At 37.9% G+C, this 23,497-nt stretch overlaps 2 protein-coding genes across 8 annotated transcripts in view; one reads left to right on the forward strand and one right to left on the reverse strand.

Moving 5' to 3' along the window:
* The window catches only part of LOC139939342 (synaptotagmin-7-like), a 31,829-nt gene extending 18,902 nt beyond the window's left edge, over nt 1–12,927 (reverse strand). For 2 of the 5 annotated variants that reach the window (XM_071935137.1, XM_071935135.1), the window contains exons 1-5: nt 12,864–12,927; nt 9,274–9,817; nt 5,182–5,410; nt 2,109–2,210; nt 162–257 (exon numbers count right to left, since the gene is read on the reverse strand). In XM_071935137.1, the coding sequence (XP_071791238.1) occupies nt 162–257; nt 2,109–2,210; nt 5,182–5,410; nt 9,274–9,301 (455 nt within the window). In that variant the 5' untranslated portion in view covers nt 9,302–9,817; nt 12,864–12,927. The remainder of the gene's footprint in view (nt 1–161; nt 258–2,108; nt 2,211–5,181; nt 5,411–9,273; nt 9,818–12,863) is intronic. The other 3 variants (XM_071935136.1, XM_071935138.1, XM_071935139.1) reach the window with 3 other exon arrangements.
* A 300-nt stretch (nt 12,928–13,227) lies between these two features.
* Nucleotides 13,228–23,473, forward strand: LOC139939747 (DEP domain-containing protein 7-like). 3 transcript variants are annotated; one of them, XM_071935845.1, is made up of 14 exons: nt 13,228–13,312; nt 14,312–14,526; nt 15,269–15,369; nt 16,260–16,343; nt 16,757–16,852; nt 17,042–17,149; nt 17,416–17,508; nt 17,857–17,949; nt 18,464–18,559; nt 19,121–19,272; nt 19,806–19,968; nt 20,315–20,684; nt 21,258–21,459; nt 21,982–23,473. In XM_071935845.1, the coding sequence occupies exons 1-14, from the start codon at nt 13,228–13,230 to the stop codon at nt 22,176–22,178; spliced, it is 2,055 nt and encodes a 684-aa protein (XP_071791946.1). In that variant the 3' UTR covers nt 22,179–23,473. The 3 variants fall into 3 exon arrangements, with proteins under 3 accessions (XP_071791946.1, XP_071791947.1, XP_071791948.1); XM_071935846.1 differs by having other exon boundaries at nt 20,318–20,684; XM_071935847.1 differs by lacking the exon at nt 13,228–13,312 and adding an exon at nt 13,537–13,617.
* The last annotated feature ends 24 nt before the right edge of the window (nt 23,474–23,497 follow it).

Here is a 23,497-nt window from a genome sequence, read left to right on the forward strand (position 1 = left end):
CCCCTTTCACCCATCACCTAACCCTTGAGGCCCCCCCCCCCCCCTCCCCCAAAAAACCTGGGGGAGTTCAGTCCCCCTAAACCTAAAACAAAGTCCATTTTGAAAAGAAGAAACAAAAAATGGATTATAAACAAATATTCAAATTAAACAAAATGACATACACTGTTGAAAGTGACGCCGGCATCGTCAGAGGTGTAGACTGTGACCGCCGCATTGGGGGCTGGACACGTTGAATGTTGGTTTGGCCCGGCACCAGTCTAGATGATAGAAGCCCAACACACACCACAGTAAATAATAGACAGTCCACGAGAGTAGAGGCAGTGATCAGGTGCAAGTAAAACAAACCATAGATATTGTGAAGGGTGTGGGTGCTTGGGGTGGGTGGGTGGTGCCAAGGAAGGGATGTTATTGGTTGCAAGTTGAAAAAGGGGGGTAACAAATTGGGAGTGAGATTTGAATGTTTTGTACAATGATTTGTTTTGTCACACATTACCACTTGAAATAATAGACCATGTGAACTTTGTTTACAATAGGTGTGACCTTGTACATTCTTTGAGTGTTCTGGCAGGCTGAGTATGAGTATTAGGTTGAGTATACTGCACAGGTCAAATGGACAAGTTTACATTTTGTGTCATAATTTCCACATAAGTCCAAGAATTATGAAAGTAAAAGCTGGACAAATTTTAAGATGTGCCTCCTTTCATCAAAACAAAAGTTTAGAGAGTGCAATCTCCATAACATATAAGATTTTATATTTTCTTCTATTAGGCTGTGTACAAATCATGCCTGCAGGAAGTCCAGGCTCTGTGGCTCTTTTGAAAACATGTGATGTCACAGGTCACATCGTCTAAAAATAAGACTAAACAAATCAGTTTGTAACACACATTATTCAAATCTCACTCGCAAGCAGCTTATTCGAAGGAGGTAAAAACAGGTTTTTAAATTAGTTTTTCCAAAAGAAAACTCAAAAGAGCAGAGATGACGTTAAAAAGAAAAGGAGAAAGTAAACAAGTAAGAAAGAAAACATAATTTTTGAAACAACGCAAAAGGGGTCAAGAGATGGTTTGGCGGTTGAAATTTGCCTTTAATAATCTAAGTTGGTATTGGCCAATGCAAAAGTTTGAAAATGTGCTATGTGCAATCACACTATGGACATGTGCAATAAATGTAGGTTTGGCAAACAAAAAACAAGTACTAGTGACTTTTTTTGAAAATGAAATCATTTAGAACAAAGGCGTCCAAAACTGTCCAGTAATTTGAATGGATAGCATAGTAAATGATAACTGCTGGAAATGTGAATAAAATTAGGGCTGGCTTTAATTTCAACAGCTTGTACATCAAAGCAAAATGCAAATTGAAAAATTGTCATATTGCAGGTAGGTGTATAAACAATGAAAACTAATCAATGATTTGTTAAATGGATGTCAGCTTTTTGTCGGTGAATGAATGATAGACTAAACAGAGGATGTTTTTCTTGTGCACAATATGTACATATTTTGCCCAAAGTTGTTAACATATATTGATGAACTAGAATTTCTTCCATATGGAAAATTTGCACAAGATAAAATAAACAACATATGTTTGGCAATGATGTTGTCGGCTTGAATGTTAGGGTGGGAAAGTGGTAGATCTTTTTCATTGAAATATTTAAATCCTTATTTAATGAAAAAATTCTGGAAGAGGTGGGGTGGGGAGGGGTGGGGAGGGGTGGGGGAAAGATGAGGGAGGTTTTGGTTGTGGAAATGTAGATGCGCTTATGCGGGATGATGTAGATGCGCCTTATGCAGGATGATGTGAGGGATGGCGATAGGTACAGTAAGGTTGTGTGGATGAGATCTGACAATTACCAGCAAAATGTGCATACTGCATTATTTCAATCCATAAGAAATTTTGTTATCCATTGACAGGGACAGCCAGTTTGAAAAACGTCCAAACTTTAATAGAAATATGCCAAGGTTTTAACAGAATTTGGTTTGCAAAACAGAAGTTGAAATGTTGAATAGTTTTTACATGTAGCATGGAACGTGAATAATATTGTTGTGCGCTGATGATTCAATTTGAGCGATTGAATTTTTAAAAAGCCTAAATTGAACAAATTAAAAACCTACGATGGACTCCCGTCGGGTGAGATTAAATATCTTTTGGTGAATGACCTGAGAGACTTCGCTCTTTGTGGCTCCCTCCTCTGGGGTGTGTCTTGGTGCATGTGACTAATAAAGTATAAGATTGGTTTAATTGGTCAACAAGAGTGTGGCCATGCAAGGGCATGGCAGGTCAAGAATGAAGATATGGTACAGCATTGGTAACAACTTTAGTAAAAGATTCAAGGTAAAGTTTAAGACCTTCAAAGTTAGGTCTAGTCGCTTGCACTCTAATCCAATGGTCCCAGGTGCAAGTCCCACTCAAGGCAAGTTTTCTTTGATCGACCCCAATTTTTTAAACTGACCCAGTCAGATTCCCTTTCTGTTTATTTTGAAAATAAAAGTTGTTGTAAAATCCTTTAAATTATAAGAGCAATAATTTCTGTTGAATAAGAATAACATTTACAGTGACTTTTTCAGGTACGTTTTATGAAACTGATTTAAGAAGCGAACATTTGAAATCTTCTTCTCCAATGCTGTACCATTCCCTGAATCACATATTTGATACTTTCTTTTCATAAAGGGCGAGGCAGCTAAGCTTTTCCTTATTACTTTTAAGAGGAAAGTGTACATTTCTGCTGGAATATTTCAAGGGGCACCAAGGCAATGGCCAGGACCATGAGGGCAATTGCCCCAGTTGTCTCCATGAAGTATCGGGCCTTCATTTTGTCATTCTGTGAACAATGTTATTGTATACTGTGTAGGAGAACAATACACAAAGAAAGAAACTGAACATATCAAAACCTGAGACTGGAACTGGAAGAAAAACAAAGAGAAGACGCAGTGACACAAACTAAGGGGAAAAAAGAAGAGTGACAACTAGGAAGCAAATGAAATTGGATATAATTCAAAATCAAAAGAAATGAACTGGATTTGTAAAGGTGGGAAAACAACACTCTGTACAGAATAGACTCATGCTGGATTTCAAATAAGAAAAAAGAAAAAGATTTGTTAGTTCAGTGTTAAAATTTACATTTCATGCAATGTGTTCATGCAATGAATAATCACGTGTGATTGTAACATGCTAGGGCCCAAGATCACCAGAGGTCAATTTTATGCTCACCGCAGAATTCTGCGCTTACTTCCTGTATACTTACATGCTTTACAGGGAGCTGTATAAGCACATAATTTCGCGGTTAGCAGAAATTGAACATAGTTGTCACAGCCTGATACATGTACATCCAATGTTGGAAGGGCAAGGCAGTTTATACTTCAAGTTAAAAGGAACCTCTAAAAAGGAAAAGAACATTTTAAAGGGCACCAATGCAAATACCCCCTTGATCTGGCCTGAACAGCCACACATCACAAAGCATTATTTTACTGGTAATTAATTTTGCTGGACTAGTTCTGTGTTTTTTAATAAACACCTCTTTGAAATTGGGACCTTAGAAAAAACAAAACAAGATATGTGCATCAAAGGATCTTAAGTGACATACTCAAGTTTAACAGCTTAAATATAAATTATTTTGAATAAAAAAAAGGCTTATTTGAAACAGAAATTTTGTTTGTTTGTACAGTGAACATTGGTTTCTCTGTTTTGATTGTTTTAAAACCTTTGCTGTGACCTAAATTCTGTGAATTCTTCTTAAACCAGTAGGCCTATTCCATTGAATATTTTAAATACATTTACCTCAACAATTTCAATAACAATAATCTCAGAAATAACAAAATAATTTCTCTGGTTGTTTTGGTATTCGTACACATCCACAACTACCTACACCAGCTTGACACAAATGGACAGTGAGACTTCTATTTCTAATTATTTTTAAAGAGTGTACTTTTTACCCAGCTGGCATTTCATGTTCTTTCCATTTAAAGACACTGGACACCTTTGGTAATTGTCAAAGACCAGTCTTCTCATTTAGTGTATCTCAGCAAATGCACAAAATTTGAACTCAATTGGTCAGTGAAGTTGTGAGATATGAGTAATGGAAGAAAAAACAACCTTGTCACACGAAGTTGTGTGCTTTCAGATGCTTGATTTCGAGACCTCAAAATCCAACTCTAAGGTCTCGAAATCAAGTTCAAATATTTTAGTGGAAAATTACTTCTTTCTCGGAATCTACGTTACTTTAGAGGGAGCCGTTTCTCACAATGTTTTATACTATCAACCTCTACCCATTACTCGTTACGACGTATTATGCTAACAAATATTTTGAGTAATACACCGGTCGATTAGGCTCCGCCCACGTGTGAGCAAGAACACAGGAGCACAACTCTGCCGCGCCCGCCAAGCATACGCGCACGCATGTCAGACTTTATAGTGTCAGCCTTTTTGTTGTGCAATGGGTTGTGATTGGTCAATACGCCATGGGGAGGAGCTTAATGGATCGGACTATTACCAATAGTGGCCAGTGCCTTTAATGGGGCACAGTCGTCTTGATCACACAGGAGTCTGTGGACAGACATTAAATTCGGAACCCTCAACCAGTTACTGCACACGTGCGGGCGATAAAAAAGACGGTGGCCTTTTCGACTTTTGTTTGTGTCGTGAAGGTCAGTAACTGGGTGAGTGAGATCTCACGTATCCATGTCCAGCCAAAAGCAGACTATGATCACCATGACAATGCCCCTTTAAAAGTGGCTCTAAGGACCTCTTTAAAAGCCGCTCTTTAAATGCATTTAACTTTGAACTGGATACAAAATACACAAAGTTGTCTCTGTAACAATTTTGCAACGTGCACTTCAGTTACACTCCAAATCCATGCATGCTTGAATTTGGTAAACCAAATGTACCAGCGTGTAAAATTAAACAAATCAGCCATCCCGCAACCGTACAGGGAAAAGCCAATTTCACAGATGGTCTGGTGTCATTCTCTGATGATTAACGATCATAAACATTACCGCGGAGTTTAATTAGCGTCTATTTTTTCTCTCTCTCATTATAACACATATTTATCAGACCACAACCTTTCCCCCACACTTGCTAAAACAGAGGCCATCCATACATCATTGACAGTATGGGGGGTCGAGTGGATCTCTTATACTGGGATTTAATTAATATAAATCTAAATCTAAGTACTAAAGTAGGATCACTCACCCGGTACTTATAACAGGTGACGATTTCCTTGCATTGGAGTTGTAACCACCGCTCGTTGCACCCTGTTTCTTAAAGCCCTGTCCATTCTCATCCATTCCAAGGATGGGTTGCTTCTGTTCCAAGTCGCTAGACTTTTTGAAGAAGTTGCAGAAGCCGCACAAGAAGACAGACATTGCAGCCACCATCAGGAAGGCTGCAGACACCATGGCCAGGATGACCTGGTGCAACACTATCAAAGGAAAAAATAAAATAAAATAAAATTGTTACCGAAAAAGACAACAGATTTGGAGATGAATCCCTTTAGTGTGTCAATTTAAACATTACAAACTTTCACGCAACATTCAAACTAGCTAAGTGTATATTTTCATTCCATTTCAGGCCTGAATTTTCACCTTTGAGAGGGCAAGGCAATTTTTATTTTGTATGGGCATGGAGGTCCATGGTATAGGGTACTTCCATTTGAAAATCTTGAATAGAGTCTTTGGGAAAGTTCTAACAACAGACCCATGGCCTCTGTGGCGTAATGTGTAAATCGAGGCCTGTAATAATGACTGCCTCAGGTACCTTTTGACCCCAGCATACCCTCATTTTACAGATACTGCAATGTTCAAGTTTCCAATCTAATTAATGTTAACCAATGGAGGTACCTCCATGGTTAAAAAAAGGGTCTATATAGGCATACATGTAGATTCTAAAACCTCCTTGTTATAAAGCTGGTAATGAAAGCAAATAATACCCTGTGAAACTATTTCGTCTGAAGTGCCCCAGTTTATTAGAAATGAACAAACAAGGTCGAAAGTCTGAATATCCAAAGATTGACTTTAGGCGACTTTTGGAAATTTCTGTAGTGTTCGTTTGAATGCCCTCAATACAGCCACACAGTTGAGGTTGGTGCCCTCTGTCAACTCGCTAAAGGTGGAAGGATTTGACATTGTTGGAAACAAGACCGCACAGTTTTTTGCTGTTTTCTTAACAGGCATTGGACACTGAATTCAGCTGAAATCTTTTCTGGTGATTTTATTTTGTATGATTGATAATTCAGCCAATAAACTTTGAATATGCTGACAAAAACAATCTATATGATCCTACATTTAAACCTGGCTCAGCTACTATGCCTTTCCTCAAAGCAATTACTTTCCCAGTATTTTCCCAGGGCTAGCAACTCAAGTGTGGAAAGGTCAACCAAAATGTTAAAGGAACATCCAAAGAAATTTTTCACGGGGTTGTTTAGGGGTTTATCAATGGTGGTATGTGTTCCTGTCTGGAATATTATGGTTTATGACTTTATGATGACTCTACTCTGTTTGCACAAAGTTTTACAGCAAGTTGTTAAAATACATTCAAGGACGTACCATTCTGAATGAACACTGTACAAAAATCTGTACAAAAATGACACCGTGCCGTGTTCATTCTTGTGGTTACAACCCTATGTTCCAACACCCGATGTTCTGACAGGACACCCCTACATGTCTGTTTCCACACGACAACACTGTACAAAAATCTGTACAAACATGACCCCATGCCTTGTTCATTCTTGTGGTTACACCCTAGATGTTCCAACACCCCGACAGGACACCCATGTTTCGACAGGGCACCCCTACATGTCTGTTTCGACATGACACCCCTATAGATGTTCCAACATGACACCATGTTCCGACAAGACATCCATTTGTTCCGAAACGACAACCATTTGTTCCGACACGACATGCTATGTTCGACAACCTTGATGGTACAATGCATTGGTGGTACTACATTTATTTTTTTTAATTCTCTGTAGCAATTCCAGCTTTTTAACTAGGGTTTATTCTAAGTGTTTTTAACTATTGATTGTTGTGTGCAAATTCTGCATCATTTATTACATGTTTACTGTATTTTCTCTTGGGTACTGTATGGATTGTAATAGGTTTTCTTTTAATTGTTCAGCGCCCAGGAGCATATTTACAATGGATAGGCACTGTATAAATTTCCATTATTATTATAACTACTATTATTTCTAAGGCCTAACCCTAACCCTAACCCTACCCTAAGGAATACATCACATGATGTTGTCCGAACAATAAGGATATTGGAATACATGTAAACCAGTCATCCGTTCCTGCATGTAAATGTACAGGAATGTAAAATGAACATCCCCCAACACTTTTGTTCACTACCATGGGTATTCTGGACCCAAGTTTTGAAAGATTGGCCAAATTAAGCATGTTGAATTGAAACAAGGTCCTACTAAATGTTTTTTTTTTAATTGTAGTTAATTGCTTTGTTTGTGCAATCAACAATTGGTTGATGAGCTCTGTGAATTTGATCTTTTCAAAAAGTATTCACAAAACAAAAATAAAATTGGCCCTTGTGTTTATAGCGAGATAATTCTAGTTTGTTCATGAAACTCTGGTACAGGTGGTTGAAAAACAGTAAAGCTGGCCTATATGTAAACTTCTGATTTCAATTTGAGGGTGAATAGAAAAGAGATTATAACAACAAATTCAAGTAAATGAAAAACACCATCGCCAGACTATCAATTTAATTCACATCATGCCAAATACAATGTGCACACAGGCCTTTAACAAGAGGTTGTGTCTCTGGTTGACTTACAAACAAACAAAAGACTAGTGCCTGACCATTCCTTTTATTTTAATAGTGATGGTCGCCATGTTAAAACTAACATGTCTAGTTTTCACGAAGTAGACAACCTTTACACTTTTGTTTGAACTGAGGTGGCAAAGGAAGTGTCAAAACGAAGGCAGTGAGCTGGGTACATTACACAAAATGAAAGTTGACTTTAAGAAAGCCACGAGTATTTAGTTTGTTTTAAAGTAATTTGAGTAGATGGATACTTTGTTTGTGGACCGTATTGTTGCTAAGTGTGACATTCGTGTGAAGTTTCAGTTTACAATAAAATATTTTTAAAATAATAAAATAAAACTCTTTTGAGGGGTTACCTCCCCCCCCAAAAAAAAAAAACAAAAAAACAAAACAAAATAGTAATATTAATAAAATAAAATAAAACATAAATCATCTTTCTTTCCAAACTTCATTAAGACTTAGTTCCGATTGTCCCTGTGGCCCAACGAATCATGTATCACTTTCATACACAAGGTACGTGTACATGTATATTAGTATTACTGAATACAAAGGGTACGCCACAAATGTCTTCTCAAAGTTGACTTTGTACCCAATGCTGTTGTTTCTTTCTTACCACCAACAGCAATATCTGTTTTCTTCTTACTATTTTTAAGGCTTAAGAATGCTACTGGCACAAAATTTTGACATTTTTAACAATTCTTTCTTCCCTTTCCAGCCGGCCTGGAGTAAGCCTCTAAACCTAAGCACATTTCACAAGTTTACATATAATTATTTTCAAGCATTTTTTTAAATTTGCAATGCAAATCGTATGGACTGCTATGCAAAAGAATGATTTTGCTACAATACAACAACAAAATTTGCATAGCAGCTTTTCTTTGCAAAAATGGTGGGTGAAATCGTTCCCCGAGGCCTTTGTCTATGTGACAGTAATTTTTAAAGGTCACAGATTTAAAATCATAAACAGATTGGCAATGTACACGAAAATAGACTGCCACGAATTGGTTACTTTTGTCTCACTCTCTCACATAGCCCCTCTTACAAAATTATCTTTTGACCATCGGTGTGGAACTCTGACGACCATTTGAATTGCTGACTTCTACAATAAAGTATGCTTTGAATTCAGTTTAAAGGCACTGGCAAATATGTTTGGTTATTGTCAAAGACCAATATTCACACTTGGTATATCCCAACATCATAATATGCATAAAATGACAAACCTTTGAAAATTTGGGCTCAATTGGTCATCTAATTTGCAAGAGAATTGAAAGAAAAAACACCCTTGTTGCATTACTTTGTGTGCTTTCAAATGCATAATAAAAGGCTTTGTTCGAGTGAGAAATTACCTCTTTCTCAAAAACTATATATTACTTCAGAGGGAGACGCTTCTGACAGTGTTTTTATAATATAAACAGCTCTCCATTGCTTGTTACCAAGTAATTTTTTATGCCAACAATTATTTTGAGTAATTACCAATATTGTCCGGTGCCTTTAAGTCCATCATGCCATGCTTACCTTCATTTTCTGCTGGTAGTTCTTGCATCTTGTCGCTGTTCTAACTGCGTCAATCAAACCTCCATGATATAAAATCCACCCCCTTCCTCGACACAAAACAGCATGTGGTAAAAACAACAGAATTCAATTCGGTTTCTTTCCCTCCTGTGGTGTTGAAAAATTCCCTGGTGTAGGAAAATCGAAGCACCGTACTGCAGTTGGTAAACTCACTGAGCGTATGTGACAATCATTGCACACTGAGTAGCAAATCAACTCCTGGTAGAGGACAAAAATACTGGCGGTGTTGATATTGTCAAAGTTAAGCCCTTACAATGGATAGCATGAAAGACGGTACTAAATTCTCCAGATCAGAAACACAAGGGAATTTATAAATACCCACACAATTTTCTGTGCATGCCTGCAGGGTTTATTAGTTTAGGAATTGTAGTCCTCACTGCCTTTACATTGAGTAGTTACTCATGCGGAACTCCCTGGTGGGAAATGAGTGGTGAGTGCACCCAATTGTGACCACTGAACAGAGCGTTGAGGATTGCTGCATTCAAAGCTGCAATGGGGGAAACAAAAAAGAGTTTTATTAATATTTTTCAGTTCGTCAAATCCATGATTACTGAAGGTCACGGGGATAAACAGATTCAAATGTGGGTCAAATACCGAACAAAGCTAGTTTTGATTCCTATAAGCTGTAATGTTTTATACAATACAAATACCAATGAAGGCTACGCCTACACAATGTCACTGTGTAAAAAATGCACGCGTCTGAAGCCTAGTCTTTCAAAATTTCACCATTCATAAATGAATCAACAAGTTAATGTAGATATTGACTCCTAACCGAGCAAGTTTGCATTCAACTTTGGGTCCAAAGTACAAAACAAACTGCAATTTTACAAAGTACATCATACAGGAAGGACCGAAAAATGAACATCATGGTAGTTCATAAGACCTTCATCTTCTCAAAAAGAAAGGATGCGTCTGTCCATGGTCTGTCCTTGCACAAACACTTGATGCAGAATACTCAGTGCAATCAGAGAATGGTTCAAGGCATAATAAATCTAGTCATGTTGATTTAAGAATTAGACTTACAGAGCATTAAATGATCATTGTAGCAGAGAGTAATTCCTTTACACTACCGCAACGGGCATTCATGCTTTACCGTGAGATAATGCAAAAAACAGTCCAGTCGTGGGGGCATGTTATTGTTAGAGAGTCTACTTCTAAATTAATCTTCAAAATTTTCAGAGATAAATATAAAAAATCAGCCGAGAGGATTATGGGTCTGGTGTAGGCCTAAATGAATTTATAACAGAAGGGTATGTCCTCTTAATACTACAGTCAGGCTCGTCCACTAAGAGGGTGTTTGTTATCTGGAAGTACACAACGATCATACATATTAAATTCTAATTAATTTGGTAAAGTCGATGGTTGGGTTCCAAGTTGACCACTGGTCAGAGTCTATAGGAAAGAGTCTACCACTTTCAAATGAGGTCACCCCTGAACAAGTATTACAGACTATTTTTGTATAATACAAAGTGAATGGACCACTGACTAGAGTAAATAAATTTTAGTATATTGGGACATCACTCACAAAGTAAACCCCACAACTAAACAAGTCTTGCAGACTGGTATTTTATCAACTAGTACCTATTGACAATAGGATTGTCCTATGGCTAGAGTCTAGTAAATTTACTTTTAGAATTTTAGTACTGGACTGCAGCAAGTAACTTCCACCGGATAATCTTCCGCACGTCGCCACCAATTCCGTTAATTAACTCCAAAACCACTGAATTGTTTTCTTACCCGAGGAGAAGGGTTGTTGTTTCCCCTCTAAATACCACCAGGGCCACTGGCCACGGAGTCTGGTAAATTTAGCATTGGACCAGTAACCCCTTTTAACAAAATAGTTATGCAGTCTAGTGGCACCACCACTTTTTCACTTATTGAAACAAAAAGGGATAGGCCTAGCTCATTGAGGTAAATAAATAAGATACCGTTACTATAATTTTAAAGGTAATGTGGTAGCGCCAAACAGAAACTTTTCCGTTTGAGTTTTTTCGCACTACTGTTAAAACAAGCTTCACTATAAGTTTAACCACAAAAAAATAAAACAGAAACAAAAATTTATCACAGTTAATTTTATTTTTATTATTTATTTTGCAATTTCACATAAATTAAAAAAATACAAAACTTAGTACCCAAAGTCAAGGAAGGGTTAATTTATTATTTTTAATCAAGTGTTTAATTTTTATACAAAAACAAACATCAAATGAAAAACGATCAACCCCACGACCAACATCTTTGTTTGAATTTTTTTGGTGTTAAAGCCATTGGACCCTTTCGGTTCAGAAAAAAAACAAAAGTACACAGATTTACAAATAACTTACAGGGTTTACAGAAGGCAATGGTGAAAGACTTCTCTTGAATTATAACTCCATGAAATGCTTTACTTTTTGAGAAAACAGCAAAACAAATATAAATTCTCGTTAACGAGAATTACGGATTTATTTGAAACACATGTCATGACACGGCGAAACGTGCGGAAACAAGGGTGGGTTTTTCCGTTGTTTTCTCCTGACTCCGATGACCGATTGAGCCTAAATTTTCACAGGTTTGTTTTTTGATATCGAAGTTGTGAGAAAATAGAATTAGCTGTTGCAAACAACTTACCAACCAAATGGACCGAGAGTATACATGCAAAAAATAGTTAGGGGCCTGACGTTTCGACCCTAGCAGAGTCTTTCTCGAAGGCTAAATGACAACACATAGAAGTTGTGGTACACAAAGTGTGGGCCTTGGACAACACTGTTTACCGAAAGGGTCCAATGGCTTTAAAGCAATCACACAACATCGGTAAACAGTATTGTTCATTCAAAGGCCCACACTTGACTTAGTGTATCACAACTTTTAATTTTATATAAAATAACAAACCTGTGAAAATTTTGGCTCAATCGGTCATTGGACATTGGAGTCGGGAGAAAATAACGTGAAAACCCACCCTCCGCATGTTTCGCCGTGTCATGATATGTGTTTAAAATAAATCTGTTATTCTCGATTTCGAGAATTGATAATTGGTTTTAGTGTTTTCTCAAAAAGTAAAGCATAACATGGAATAATATTTCAAGAGAAGTCTTTCACCATTACCTTCTGTAAACTCCGTAACATATTTGTAAATCTGTGAATATTAATTTTTGTTCTGTTCAGAAAGTGTCCGATGGCTTTATGATGTTAATGTTGAGAAGACAACAGCATTGTATGATTGTTTTGGCAGTGACACTCCCCCCTAGAATTACCACAAAGCAGTGCTGTTGCACACGGACAATACACCAAGTATTTCACCATTCACACACACACACACAGACTTGTTGCTGTAGTGTTGCATGCATAAAGTTTACGAGTTCACGCAGTGTGGGTCGGCGCGCGGAGTGAGTTTCAGTTCAGATTTGAGATTGCACCCAAAAGTTTTCGTAATTTTCTCCCTCGTGTGCTGTTGTAGGTTTCATCATTGTCATTATCATCATTCACAGCAAAGCAAAAGCAAGAAACTATCCAAGCTTTTCAATACAATAAATTGTAAATGCATAAATTTATTGACTTACTCTTTGGTGCGGTTGATGCCAGAGCCGACTTTGATTCGACTCACCGCAACTTTATTTTGCAAAATAATTGATTGACTGGTTTGTTGCTGGTGCATGGCGCCCTCTCTTGGTGAGTGGGTGAGAATTGGCATGTTCCATTTTAGTTTTAAAGTCAACTTCAGAAAATGTTCAAAGTACATATAAAGATATAAACCTTTTTAAAATGTAAAGCAATTCTTTGAATGTCAAAAAAGTTAACACACGTATTTTTTATTTCTTGTCACCTTTGTCCGTTTCTATTTTTAATTTGGGCGTTTCGAATCAAACACCCCCTCTGTCAAAATGTAGTAATCCAAAATAAAACCGAGGTAAATTCAATTTCAAAATGGCGACCTTGTTGAAGATTCACCCTCTGCGAGAAACACAAAACTTTTGTTCAAAACCGATGACAGACTCAATGGATGACGCAGGTTAGTAAGTTATTCTGGAGTCTTAACGGATCGGATCGGCACTGTGTCAAAATCAAAACAACAGTATTGCTGCGGCATGATAAATGGCCGCGAAAATAACGTTGTTTTCAACACAATTTTTTAAATAAAAAAATCATCATGTTTTGTCGAGTCCAACTCCAACCTTTCTAGTAACCTTGCTCTCGACTCTTCTGTGCCTCTGGCCGGATCTGTATATGTTGTGCCATGGAGCAATAAACCATAGAGCAATAAACTATTGCTCCATCATGGTGTGCAAACTACAATAACCACCCTTACCACAGACAGTGAGACAAATTCATGGGAATCATGGGGGGGGGGGTTACTTCTCTAGAATAGAAACTATTTTATTATATAAATATTAGGCCTATCAATCATGCCTATAAAGGCTTAAGTTTCTAGGCAGGCAGGAAATGCAAAAATCAAAATTTAATAAAATGAGTACAGAACAGAGCCTGGTTACTAGCTCTGGATTCCACTGAATAAAAAGGCCTTTTTATATATATTTTTTTGTTAGAACTTAGATATAAATTTAGACTATGACTGAGTAAAAATATTAATTTTGTTAAAAAAAGAAGACAATTTGCTGATAATCGTAACTCGGCTAACCATTGGGAGTATATGGGTCACGATTATCGCAACCAAACGTTGCCTTGCCCTGGTTCTAAGTATCACTCAGTATCATGTCACTGATTTCAGAAATCCCACTTCCACTTATGTGGCCATTTTTAGTCTTATTAACAAAGTGGGGCTAGCTATTTCAGTATTTTTCTAGAACGACAATCATAACCCTCAATCTTCCCAACCCAGCGGTCTGCAAACATTTGTAACATCCATCCTACCAAAGGTCTGCGATTACCGGTAGGGATGGAGGGTTACAATGTCGCAACTACACTCACTGTAACCAGGCCTGTTGTGTTGCTGCACAATTTATTTTTCAAATTAAAACTGCAGTAATTATTAACACTCAATTTGCCGCAGGTACGATGAATGGACCATTTCGAGCCACACAGCGATGGAACAGCATTATCAAACATCTACAAGACAGCGTAGACACAAAACCGCACAAGAACAAGGCAAAGCGTTACGAGGGATGCTTCACTGGAGCCAATGCTGTAGATGTCCTACTGCCATATCTACAGCAGAGTGGATTTGAGCGAGACATTTCCAGAGAAAATGCAGTCAAATTGTGTCAAGTATGTGTAGTTGAATCGCTGCAAGAGCATGTTTACAGCCACTCAAGACTAAGTCTTACTTTGGATAATAATCTTTTGATTTGAAAATTTTATCCATACAAAATGACAGTGGACATGGTTGGGTGGAGACCAGACAACTTGTCCGTCGGACTTGTCTTGGCCATCCGTCGAGTTGTCTGAGCCGTAGAAATGTCTGAACCGTCGATTTGTAAGAATGGACGAGTTGTTCCGACGGACGAGTTGTATGACATTCGGTTGAGTAATATACTAATAGTCAGACAAAACTTATGTCACTGAACATAGTTACACTTTAACATCCCTTTATTTCCCCCAAAAAAACAAAAAGAAAAATGGTTGAAAGAAATTTTCTCTATAACTCTTTCAATGAAAACATTCTTCAATTAAATATTGATGCTGCTAACATTGAGTTGTTAAAAACAAAATAATTCTTTTTAGGTTTCCCATTGATTGACTGATCACATCGTCAAGTTCCGTAACTGCACACAATTTTAACTTGTCCATATATTTTATAACAAATTCCCAACAACAACTTATTTTTTCAATGAAAACATTCTTCAATTCAATATTGATGCTGCTAACATTGAGTTGTTTAAAAAAACAAAATTATGTATTTTAGGTTTCCCATTGATTGACTGATCACATCTTCAGTTTCCGTAACTGCACACAATTTTAACTTGTCCATAAATTTTATAACAAATTCCCAACAACTAATTTCTTTCAGTTACTACTGGAGCAGAATATATTTGACGATGTTTTGTCTCAGTCTCAGCAATCCATAAACACTAAACCAGTCTTCCAGGACAGCAACGCAAGCTACTACAGGTAATAACAGCAGGCCTGCAAGTTGATCTATGAGAGGACGAGGCCATTTTGGTTTTGCAAAGGGCCCTTCCATTGGAACATCCTAAAGTCTATGAGAGAGTTTTGGAAGGGGCACCACTTCCAGGCCTGTCATAGGTCGACTTTAACAGTAATCCTAACCCTAGGACTTTTAGACTTTCACTGACTGTATATTAAAGGGACTGTGTCGACATGCTCAAAGCAGACCTGCGGCGTACATTGAAATATATTATGATCGTTCACCCAGTTAGCAGACTGCAAGTGCAGGCCCTCCCTCTGTTTTAAATCTATGGAGAGTGCGCCTAAGCTCTAACTGGATGAGAGTTCACAACTCCATGTACTATGTACAGCCACAGGACTGCTGTGATAATGTATCAGTGTGGTTGGAAGGCTTGTTTTTACCGTCTTCTATCGATTAATCTTTTAATTCTTTGGCTAAATTTAACTTCTGTACTGTTAAAAATAAGCTGGCACAAAAATGTTTAAAAGACACATCACATCAGCTTGCAAAATGTATGGATGGGATGGGAGGGTAAAGGGAGGGAGTAACTTTGTTTTTTAGTGAGGTCTTTAAAGGTGTCCATTGATTTACTAGAGATGACATAAATTTAGGGCAAGGTGTTGCAGTCCACAATGGTGGATTAGGGGAAAACTTGATTCACCAAATTTGATGACCCAGTAAAATGATTTAAAAAAGTGAATGCTGATCAAGCAAACAATGGATCCATCAACAAGGATTTGAGCGGATTCAGTGTGTCAGCTTTAATAACTTCAATAAAGAATTACATGTAGAGACTAAAACAAGATTTCAGACCAGTGACTGTATAGTTATTGTGAATTCTAAAACTCTTTCTTTAAAAATTCATGAACAGATTTGGGAGTGAACAGAGAGCTCGTAGCAATAGTCATTTCGACCATCATTTGTCACAGATGTCAAGAAGTCAAACAGAGAAAAGGTAACAAATTTCACCCTCCACTATAAGATTGCTTTCCCTTAAGACCCTAAAAAGCTTAACTAAATAAAACAATAGAATGCATAAATGTTCACTGTGGAATGTACCTAAAACTTTAAATCCCCATCTGGAACCAATTATGCAGAGCTCATCCCACGGCATAACGAGAATTCCCCTCAATCCACTAGGCAAAAATAGTAGTCCCGGTAGATTCCCTATCTCCCCTCACCAGGTAGTAGTTATTAAGCGCAATAGTTCTTTTCAGAACTAAGTAGTCTCTTGAATTCAAAAATCTACTCCTAACTGAGGCTGTAGGAGCAAAAAATAATCGGGCACCTTTTTGATATAAACAGGAGTCTGTATTTCTGAGTGTTCTTAAATTGTTACGAGATGTTGGGATTGATTATGTTATGCAGATCAATTGACCATGACAGCTTGAAAAGTTCTCCCTTCGACAGAAGGAAGAAACTGAGGAGCAGTTTTGGTGTTGGCAAGTCAAAAATGGAACATCGGTAAGAAAACATTTCCGTCTTGGCTTTTCAGTTTCAGTAACATCGAAACCAGTGCAAGTTTTGTGCGAAAGTCAAGGTGGTTACACTGGGTATTCAGAATATAATAAAGTTCATATGAATATGAATTCTGATGGATACTTATAAAGTAAAAATTTACATGTCTTTGATGTAACTTGTTTTTGTTATTAGATGCGATGAAAATGATGGTGCCACTGGTTTTGCCGGTTTGTTTGACCGCAAGAAAAGGAAGAGGGCAAGCTTCGGCCTTGGAAAACTGAAAACGGATGGATTACCTAGGTATGACCTTTTTACAGTTTTGCTTTGATTAAAAAATGTTCTTGTTGAAAGATGCTATCCTACCATTAGAGTACAATAATTTTGAAACCAAAGTGCATAATTAATTTGTTTTGCCGACTACAACGACAACCCTATCACCAAGTAGTGTTTCATTCTTTGTCTGACGTCAATCTTACTTTTAACAGCAGACAATCTTCAGTACATATAACAACAATCCTTTGTCTATATTTGTTCCTTGTTCTCTTTTCCCGTCCCCATTGCAACAGAATGACTGAAGGAAACCCATCAGATACACCCCTTGAGAAAAAAAAGAGAAAACGAAACAGCTTTGGACTCGGAAAATTAAAACCAGAGGGGAGGTGAGCTAATTGATGTCACGCAAGATGTGGCAACACGGATAGTAATATCGTAAATGTTTGTGAGATATAACTAAATTTCCTTTCATGGGATGCATGTAAATAATCCAGTCCTTGGAACCGTAATAAATGGCAACTGGTCATCGAAAGATTTCCCTTTTACAGCAAACTGCAATGCAAAATGTATAAATTACTACTCAAAAAATCATCTTTTACTACTCAATGTTTACCATTATTGTACACAAAATTTAACCAGTCTTAATATTTTCCTATGCAATAACTGCTGGACGAAATTGTTCCCTGCTGGGTATATTTGAATTGTTACAAATTTTGTTGTTTTATAATCTTCAGTTACAATATCAGTGGATCTCTTGAAAACATCCCTCGATCCGGAGACAAGCTAAGAGCAAGTTTCAGACTCTCAAGGCAAAAATTTGAGCCGAAGTAAGTTGAGTTCTGTTTTACTCTAATCCATTTAGCCAGTAAGGAGTCGCAATCCTCCAAACTCTTTCCTGTCTCTTCATCTCCAAGTCACAGGGCTCAGATTTTACCTCCGGGTGCTTTCAGTGTTGGGCCAGTAAGCGCAAGGCAGGACAAGTCTGGTGGTCTTGTAATTTTGAATTCAACATTTTGTCTTAGAAGAATGACATTCAAGTGTTGAGCTTGAGTATCACAAATATCTTTCAATCCTGCAGAGTACCACCTTTAAAACAGAAGAGACAACAAACTATCTTGGTGCAAACAGTTCAGATCATACAACTGATTCTCGTTTTGATTTTAGTCTCTTTTCATTGTCTTGTAAATAAAATCCCAGTCAAGTAAAGATTCTAAGCTACAAATCCTGCAGTCTTCTGAATTTTGCCCCCAAGTTCCAGCCCTGAAGTCAACTCTATCCCTCATTGTTTTATCATGCCTTCTTTTCCACAAAACATCAAACATCTTTTTATTTTTACTTAAGATGCGGAGATCTCGATTCTCAAGGATCCCTGCCAGAGCGTAAAAAGAGTCGTCGGAGTATCGGAAGTTTTCGACTTGGGAAGCGAACAGAAGTCAAGTCAGTAGTCACAAGAATTACTTTCATAAAAGAATACCTGGGTCATATTTACAAAACTGGTTTATATGCACAAGAGAGTTAATGGCCTGATATTTCTGGTAGAGTCTCTCTCAAGGTTAAATGACAACACACATAAAAAGGTGTACTAGTGTAAAAGGGGCAATCAAATGGCCAAAAATGAGAGGGAGGTAGAAAGCACACCGAAACAGCAAGGAATGAACAATGAAGGAGACAAGGGGGTCCAGGGAATGGGCTGGTTTAACAAACAAGAGGTTGGAAACACAAAAGACAAAGTCAAAGGTGGGAAAAGGAAGAGAAAGTAATTAATTATTGAATGAGGCAGACTGAAAAGGGGATATCTCTTGGAAAAGGTGAAGGCAAAGACAAGTTGCTAGTCATTTCCTTCTTGGATGTGGGGTTGAATGGTCTGGAGGCGCCTTATCCACGATTTCTCCTGCTTCAAAATACAGTTGATTTCATCAACATAACAAACAGCACTTGCCACAAAAAGAACACTGAAAACCTTTTTATGTTGAAATCAATTTTTGTTTTTAAAATCAGAAATAAGGACGTAGAGACGGCGAGTGTAACATCAGAATCCTCCCAAGTTGACACTAAATCAACAAGTAGCAGGAGCAGCGATGTGAATATTTACTGTGACAGGGCGTCAGTTCGGTTGACTAGATCAAAGGCGAGCAATGGGGATGATATCGGTGAGTCTTGTTATAAGTAAGGAAATTGCAGGAACGGAAAAGTGTGGGGCAAACAAGTCGGATAGCAACGGAATCAAGTTAGAGATGAAAATTTGTGAACAGAATTCATTTAAAGAGCAATTATTTCAAAGGATATTTGGAAAAAACATCTCATTATAAGAGTCATTCATAATAATCAGGTGAGGTTTGTGGTAGCACCATGTGAAAAATCTTATTTGAGTTGTGTTGTACTGAAGCCAGAGATGTGATTAGTATCTGCTGTCAACAAGGATGAATTCAACATACAATTTGTTTGCTCTTTCTCAACAAGTAGACAACTGAATACAACTGAAACTTTCATATGTGATTTTTATTATATCTTTCTTAATAAATCGGCATTATGCTGAACAAATATTTTGGTATGTACACTGTAGTTTGTAGTAGCACCACCTATGGTGAGGGTTGTTGAATGTTTAAAAAAAAAAAAAAATCGGAAGTTTATATATTTTATTATTTGTTTTGTGATGGTTTTGATAATTATTGTTTATTCAAAGATTTGAATCAAATCTGGAAGGAGTCTACAATACAGAGGCTGTTGCAGTTAGTGGATTTACCCCTTCTAGAGGACATTTTAAGCTGCACAGAAAAGTTTGAAGCTAGAAACGATATCGCAGAGAGTTTAACGAATGGAAACACAATCAAAGATGATACCACTGGGTGAGTTACCAATAAAGTTCTCTTTAATACTGCAGTCTTGTCATCAACTTGACAAAGTTCACTTCCTGAGAGTGACTTATTGCCCACAGTATTAAGAAAAGTCACATTTCCTTAAGGTGATCCCTTGGCTGCCACTTCCGAGGTTGTATCAAAAACTTGGTGATCCCTGGCTAGCCTATGTGGCAGTTAACTGTTATATGGCTTCTGACTGGCACCCCAAACAAAGATATGGACTAATAGGGAGACTGCCAACATAGGACTGGATAGCTTAGTTGGTAGTCAATTTGTCTAACCCAAATCATTATTCAAGAAACATAATAGATGTGTTTTATTTGATAATTTCCAGCAGTGATCCTTGGTTCTCGTCCGCCATCGCATGTCTTCACTCACACCCAGAGGGCGCTTCAATAGCAGCCAGCTTCCTTAGTAGCACCAACAGCCAATCACAGTCCTCGGTTCATGCGCGCAAATTACTCCTCTTCCAGACTCTGACCAATCACTACGCTGGGAGGAAACATCACTTGATCCCAGCTGATCTCCATGAGGTCTTGTCGGCCATCTTGGGTTCTCTCGCTCGCGGGAAGACAACGAGAGCGATTGAGTTGACGCAGGTGATGATGATGATTGTTGGGAAGAAGGAACGAGATGAACTGAAGAGGTTGCTGGGATTCATGAGTGCGGCAAGCACTAAGAATGCAGTGAAACTGAGCTATGAGGTATGCAGTGTTGAAGATTACAAACCCTTTTATTTGATTACACATCCAACAGCAAAATTAGCGCCAATAACATGATGAACAGGAAACCCCAAGGGGGAAAATCACGTAGAGACCGAAAACCAAATCCACATGCAAGGCTTCGGTCTGAGGTGGGATTGGAACGCGGGTCCACAGAGGTGAAAGACAGGGAAAGAAACCACTGAGCCAATCTGATCCCTAAAGATGATGACGTTTCACAAATTACGATATCATAGCACGCTGACACCACAGTGGATGATATTGACTGTTTTGACAGTAGGAGGGTTGGTTGTGTACTGCGTAGGTGCATTTACCATGTGGTATCATACTGCAGGCTGGCATAGTTTAAAATTCAAAACCACAGTGGATGATATTGAATGGTCAAGCAGTAGGATGGTTAATCTAAACTAAACTTAAAATTACAAATCTGTAACATAAAATCAAAATATTTTATATCAAAACATGCTTGATGCACGAGAAAGACAATCAAGCAACAACACCGATGTCAGATTATTCATTTTCAAAATCATTCAACCTTCCCCCCATTCTTAATAGATGGACAACCGAATCACACTCATCACAACTTTTACATCGCTGATCATTCCAAGTCAAGTAGTGACCCCAGTCCAAGAGAAGAACTTGGTCTCCTTCATGGTGGATTGTAACGATAGAATCTTCAAGATTCCACAACTTGTTGAGGAGGCAGCAAAGATCAGAATTGCACGATTGAAGGCAGGACTCAAAGACATCAGCTTAGGTTAGTATTCTGACTAGTGCCATAAAAAATACACAAAACGATTCAATATTTTTGAAATTATTTTTGTGTGAAAAGTTTCCCAACACAAAGGCTACAAGAAAACAAGACAATTTAAAGAGAGAGAGTACTTTGTTCACGTACCTAAAACAAGATACAGGGAAAGAGTTCCAAAGTGCAGCAGTATGAGGGAAAAAGCTAGCAGAATATCTCACATAGGCCAGCGGTTAGATCGCAGAACTTGCAATCACAAGGTTTAGGGTTTGAACCCTACCAAGCTAACCACTGATTTCATGACTAGAATAAGTATTGTCGTCTAGTTACTCAATCACAATTTCTTGATGTGTGCAATTCATACTCATAGGCATTAAACCAATATTTGTATTATGAGAGAGATTGGCTGTTGCCAGCTTGGTGTTTATATCCCTTTGTGGGAGTTTGCTGAGTTCACTTGACGGGGGAAAGACCATCTAATGCAGCAAACCAAAGTATATTTCCTCAAAACTTTATTTCTTCTTATTACAGAAACCTACTGTCAGAGGGTCACACCCCAGCAATACCAATTGCAGTGTACAACGGGTACAAATATAGCCCTACATGATCTGACCAATTCCATCATCGATGACATCAAGACATCCCTCAAGGATAAAAAACAACATCTTCAAGACATGAGGAAACATCATTTCACAGTGTATGATAAACACTTCTCTCATATGTTGTAGTCGCTTAGATTGGAGTCAGTGGTGTAACCAAAGGCCCCCAGCCCAACTTGAGATCGATTAAAACAAAATTACAAACAAAGGGTTTGATACAAGGCAAAGTATACCTTTGGTTTTTGGAATTATTCAATTCTTTTAATCCCATGTAGATGTAGATATGTACAATAAAACTAACCCGTGAAAAATTCATGTCAATAGAGTTTTTGAGATATCGGGGGAAGAATAATCAAAAATTATGTTTTGCCACCACTTGCCCCCCCCCCCCAAAAAAAAAAATAAATGTCTGGTTACGCCACTGATTGGAGTATAGTTTGACTATTGCTTGCCTTTGTAATTAATGACCCCATTCACTGTATTGGCCCACTTGCCCATAGGCAACCTCGATCCTCCACTATCCTCCGTTCTATGGTCACTCAACATGGAAATGTTTGCCCAAGTCAAGCAGGGCAATTTTGCACTGCATGCGAACAGAACATGTTAGCAGCAATATAAGAGACATTCTTCTCGCTGTACCTCACTTCCCCAAATAAAATAATGAATAAAACTAATTGTGAATCAAGTTTCTCATCAGAGATTACCTCGAGCTGGTTGACTATGTATTTGTTGCGTGTAGAACACCAGACTCGAGCTCTGGTGTTTCTGATCAGCAGAGTGGGTTCGAGACCCGGTCTTGACACTCGTGTCCTTGACCAAGATTTAGAGCAATTTTTATTTGGGCCTATAGCCCTCAAACCCTGCAATCCGACAACATCCTTAAGAAGAGTTGAGAGGGTAACGAACAATACACCCACACAGCTTGAGTTAAACCACATGCGATGATTAATTTCTGACCCAGTTCCGGCAATACAGATAGTTCAATTATATAAGCCATCATTACAGTTAACTATTACTGGGTTTTGACTTTCTCAATTTTCTACGCAGCAAAGTATTTCACAGACCAATCAAGCAAGGACTTTGATCAAACTTCTGCATTTTGCACCAGGCATCATGTTGGTGTACATTCAAAACAAATTGATATTTGCCAGCAAAGATAACTGACTTTAAACTGTGTGATGTCACGTGTGAACAATCTATCATTACGATTTTAGCAACAACCACAGCGCGGTAAATCGATGACAAGGCTAAATAACTGTAATCGGCGGAAGTGCAGCCTCGTTAAACTGGCGTGAATTATTGCTAGAAACCATTTAGAATTCATCCACCACCAATGGACTTTGGTTGCACCGTTCCACTTGGCTAGACATGCATTCAACTGATTCATGATCCTCAAGGGTCATTTAAATCTAAGTCAAATGTCTTAAAGATGTTGTCAAACTAGAAAA

This window comes from Asterias amurensis, chromosome 7 (assembly GCF_032118995.1).
Source record: "Asterias amurensis chromosome 7, ASM3211899v1".
Taxonomy (NCBI): Eukaryota; Metazoa; Echinodermata; class Asteroidea; order Forcipulatida; family Asteriidae; genus Asterias; species Asterias amurensis.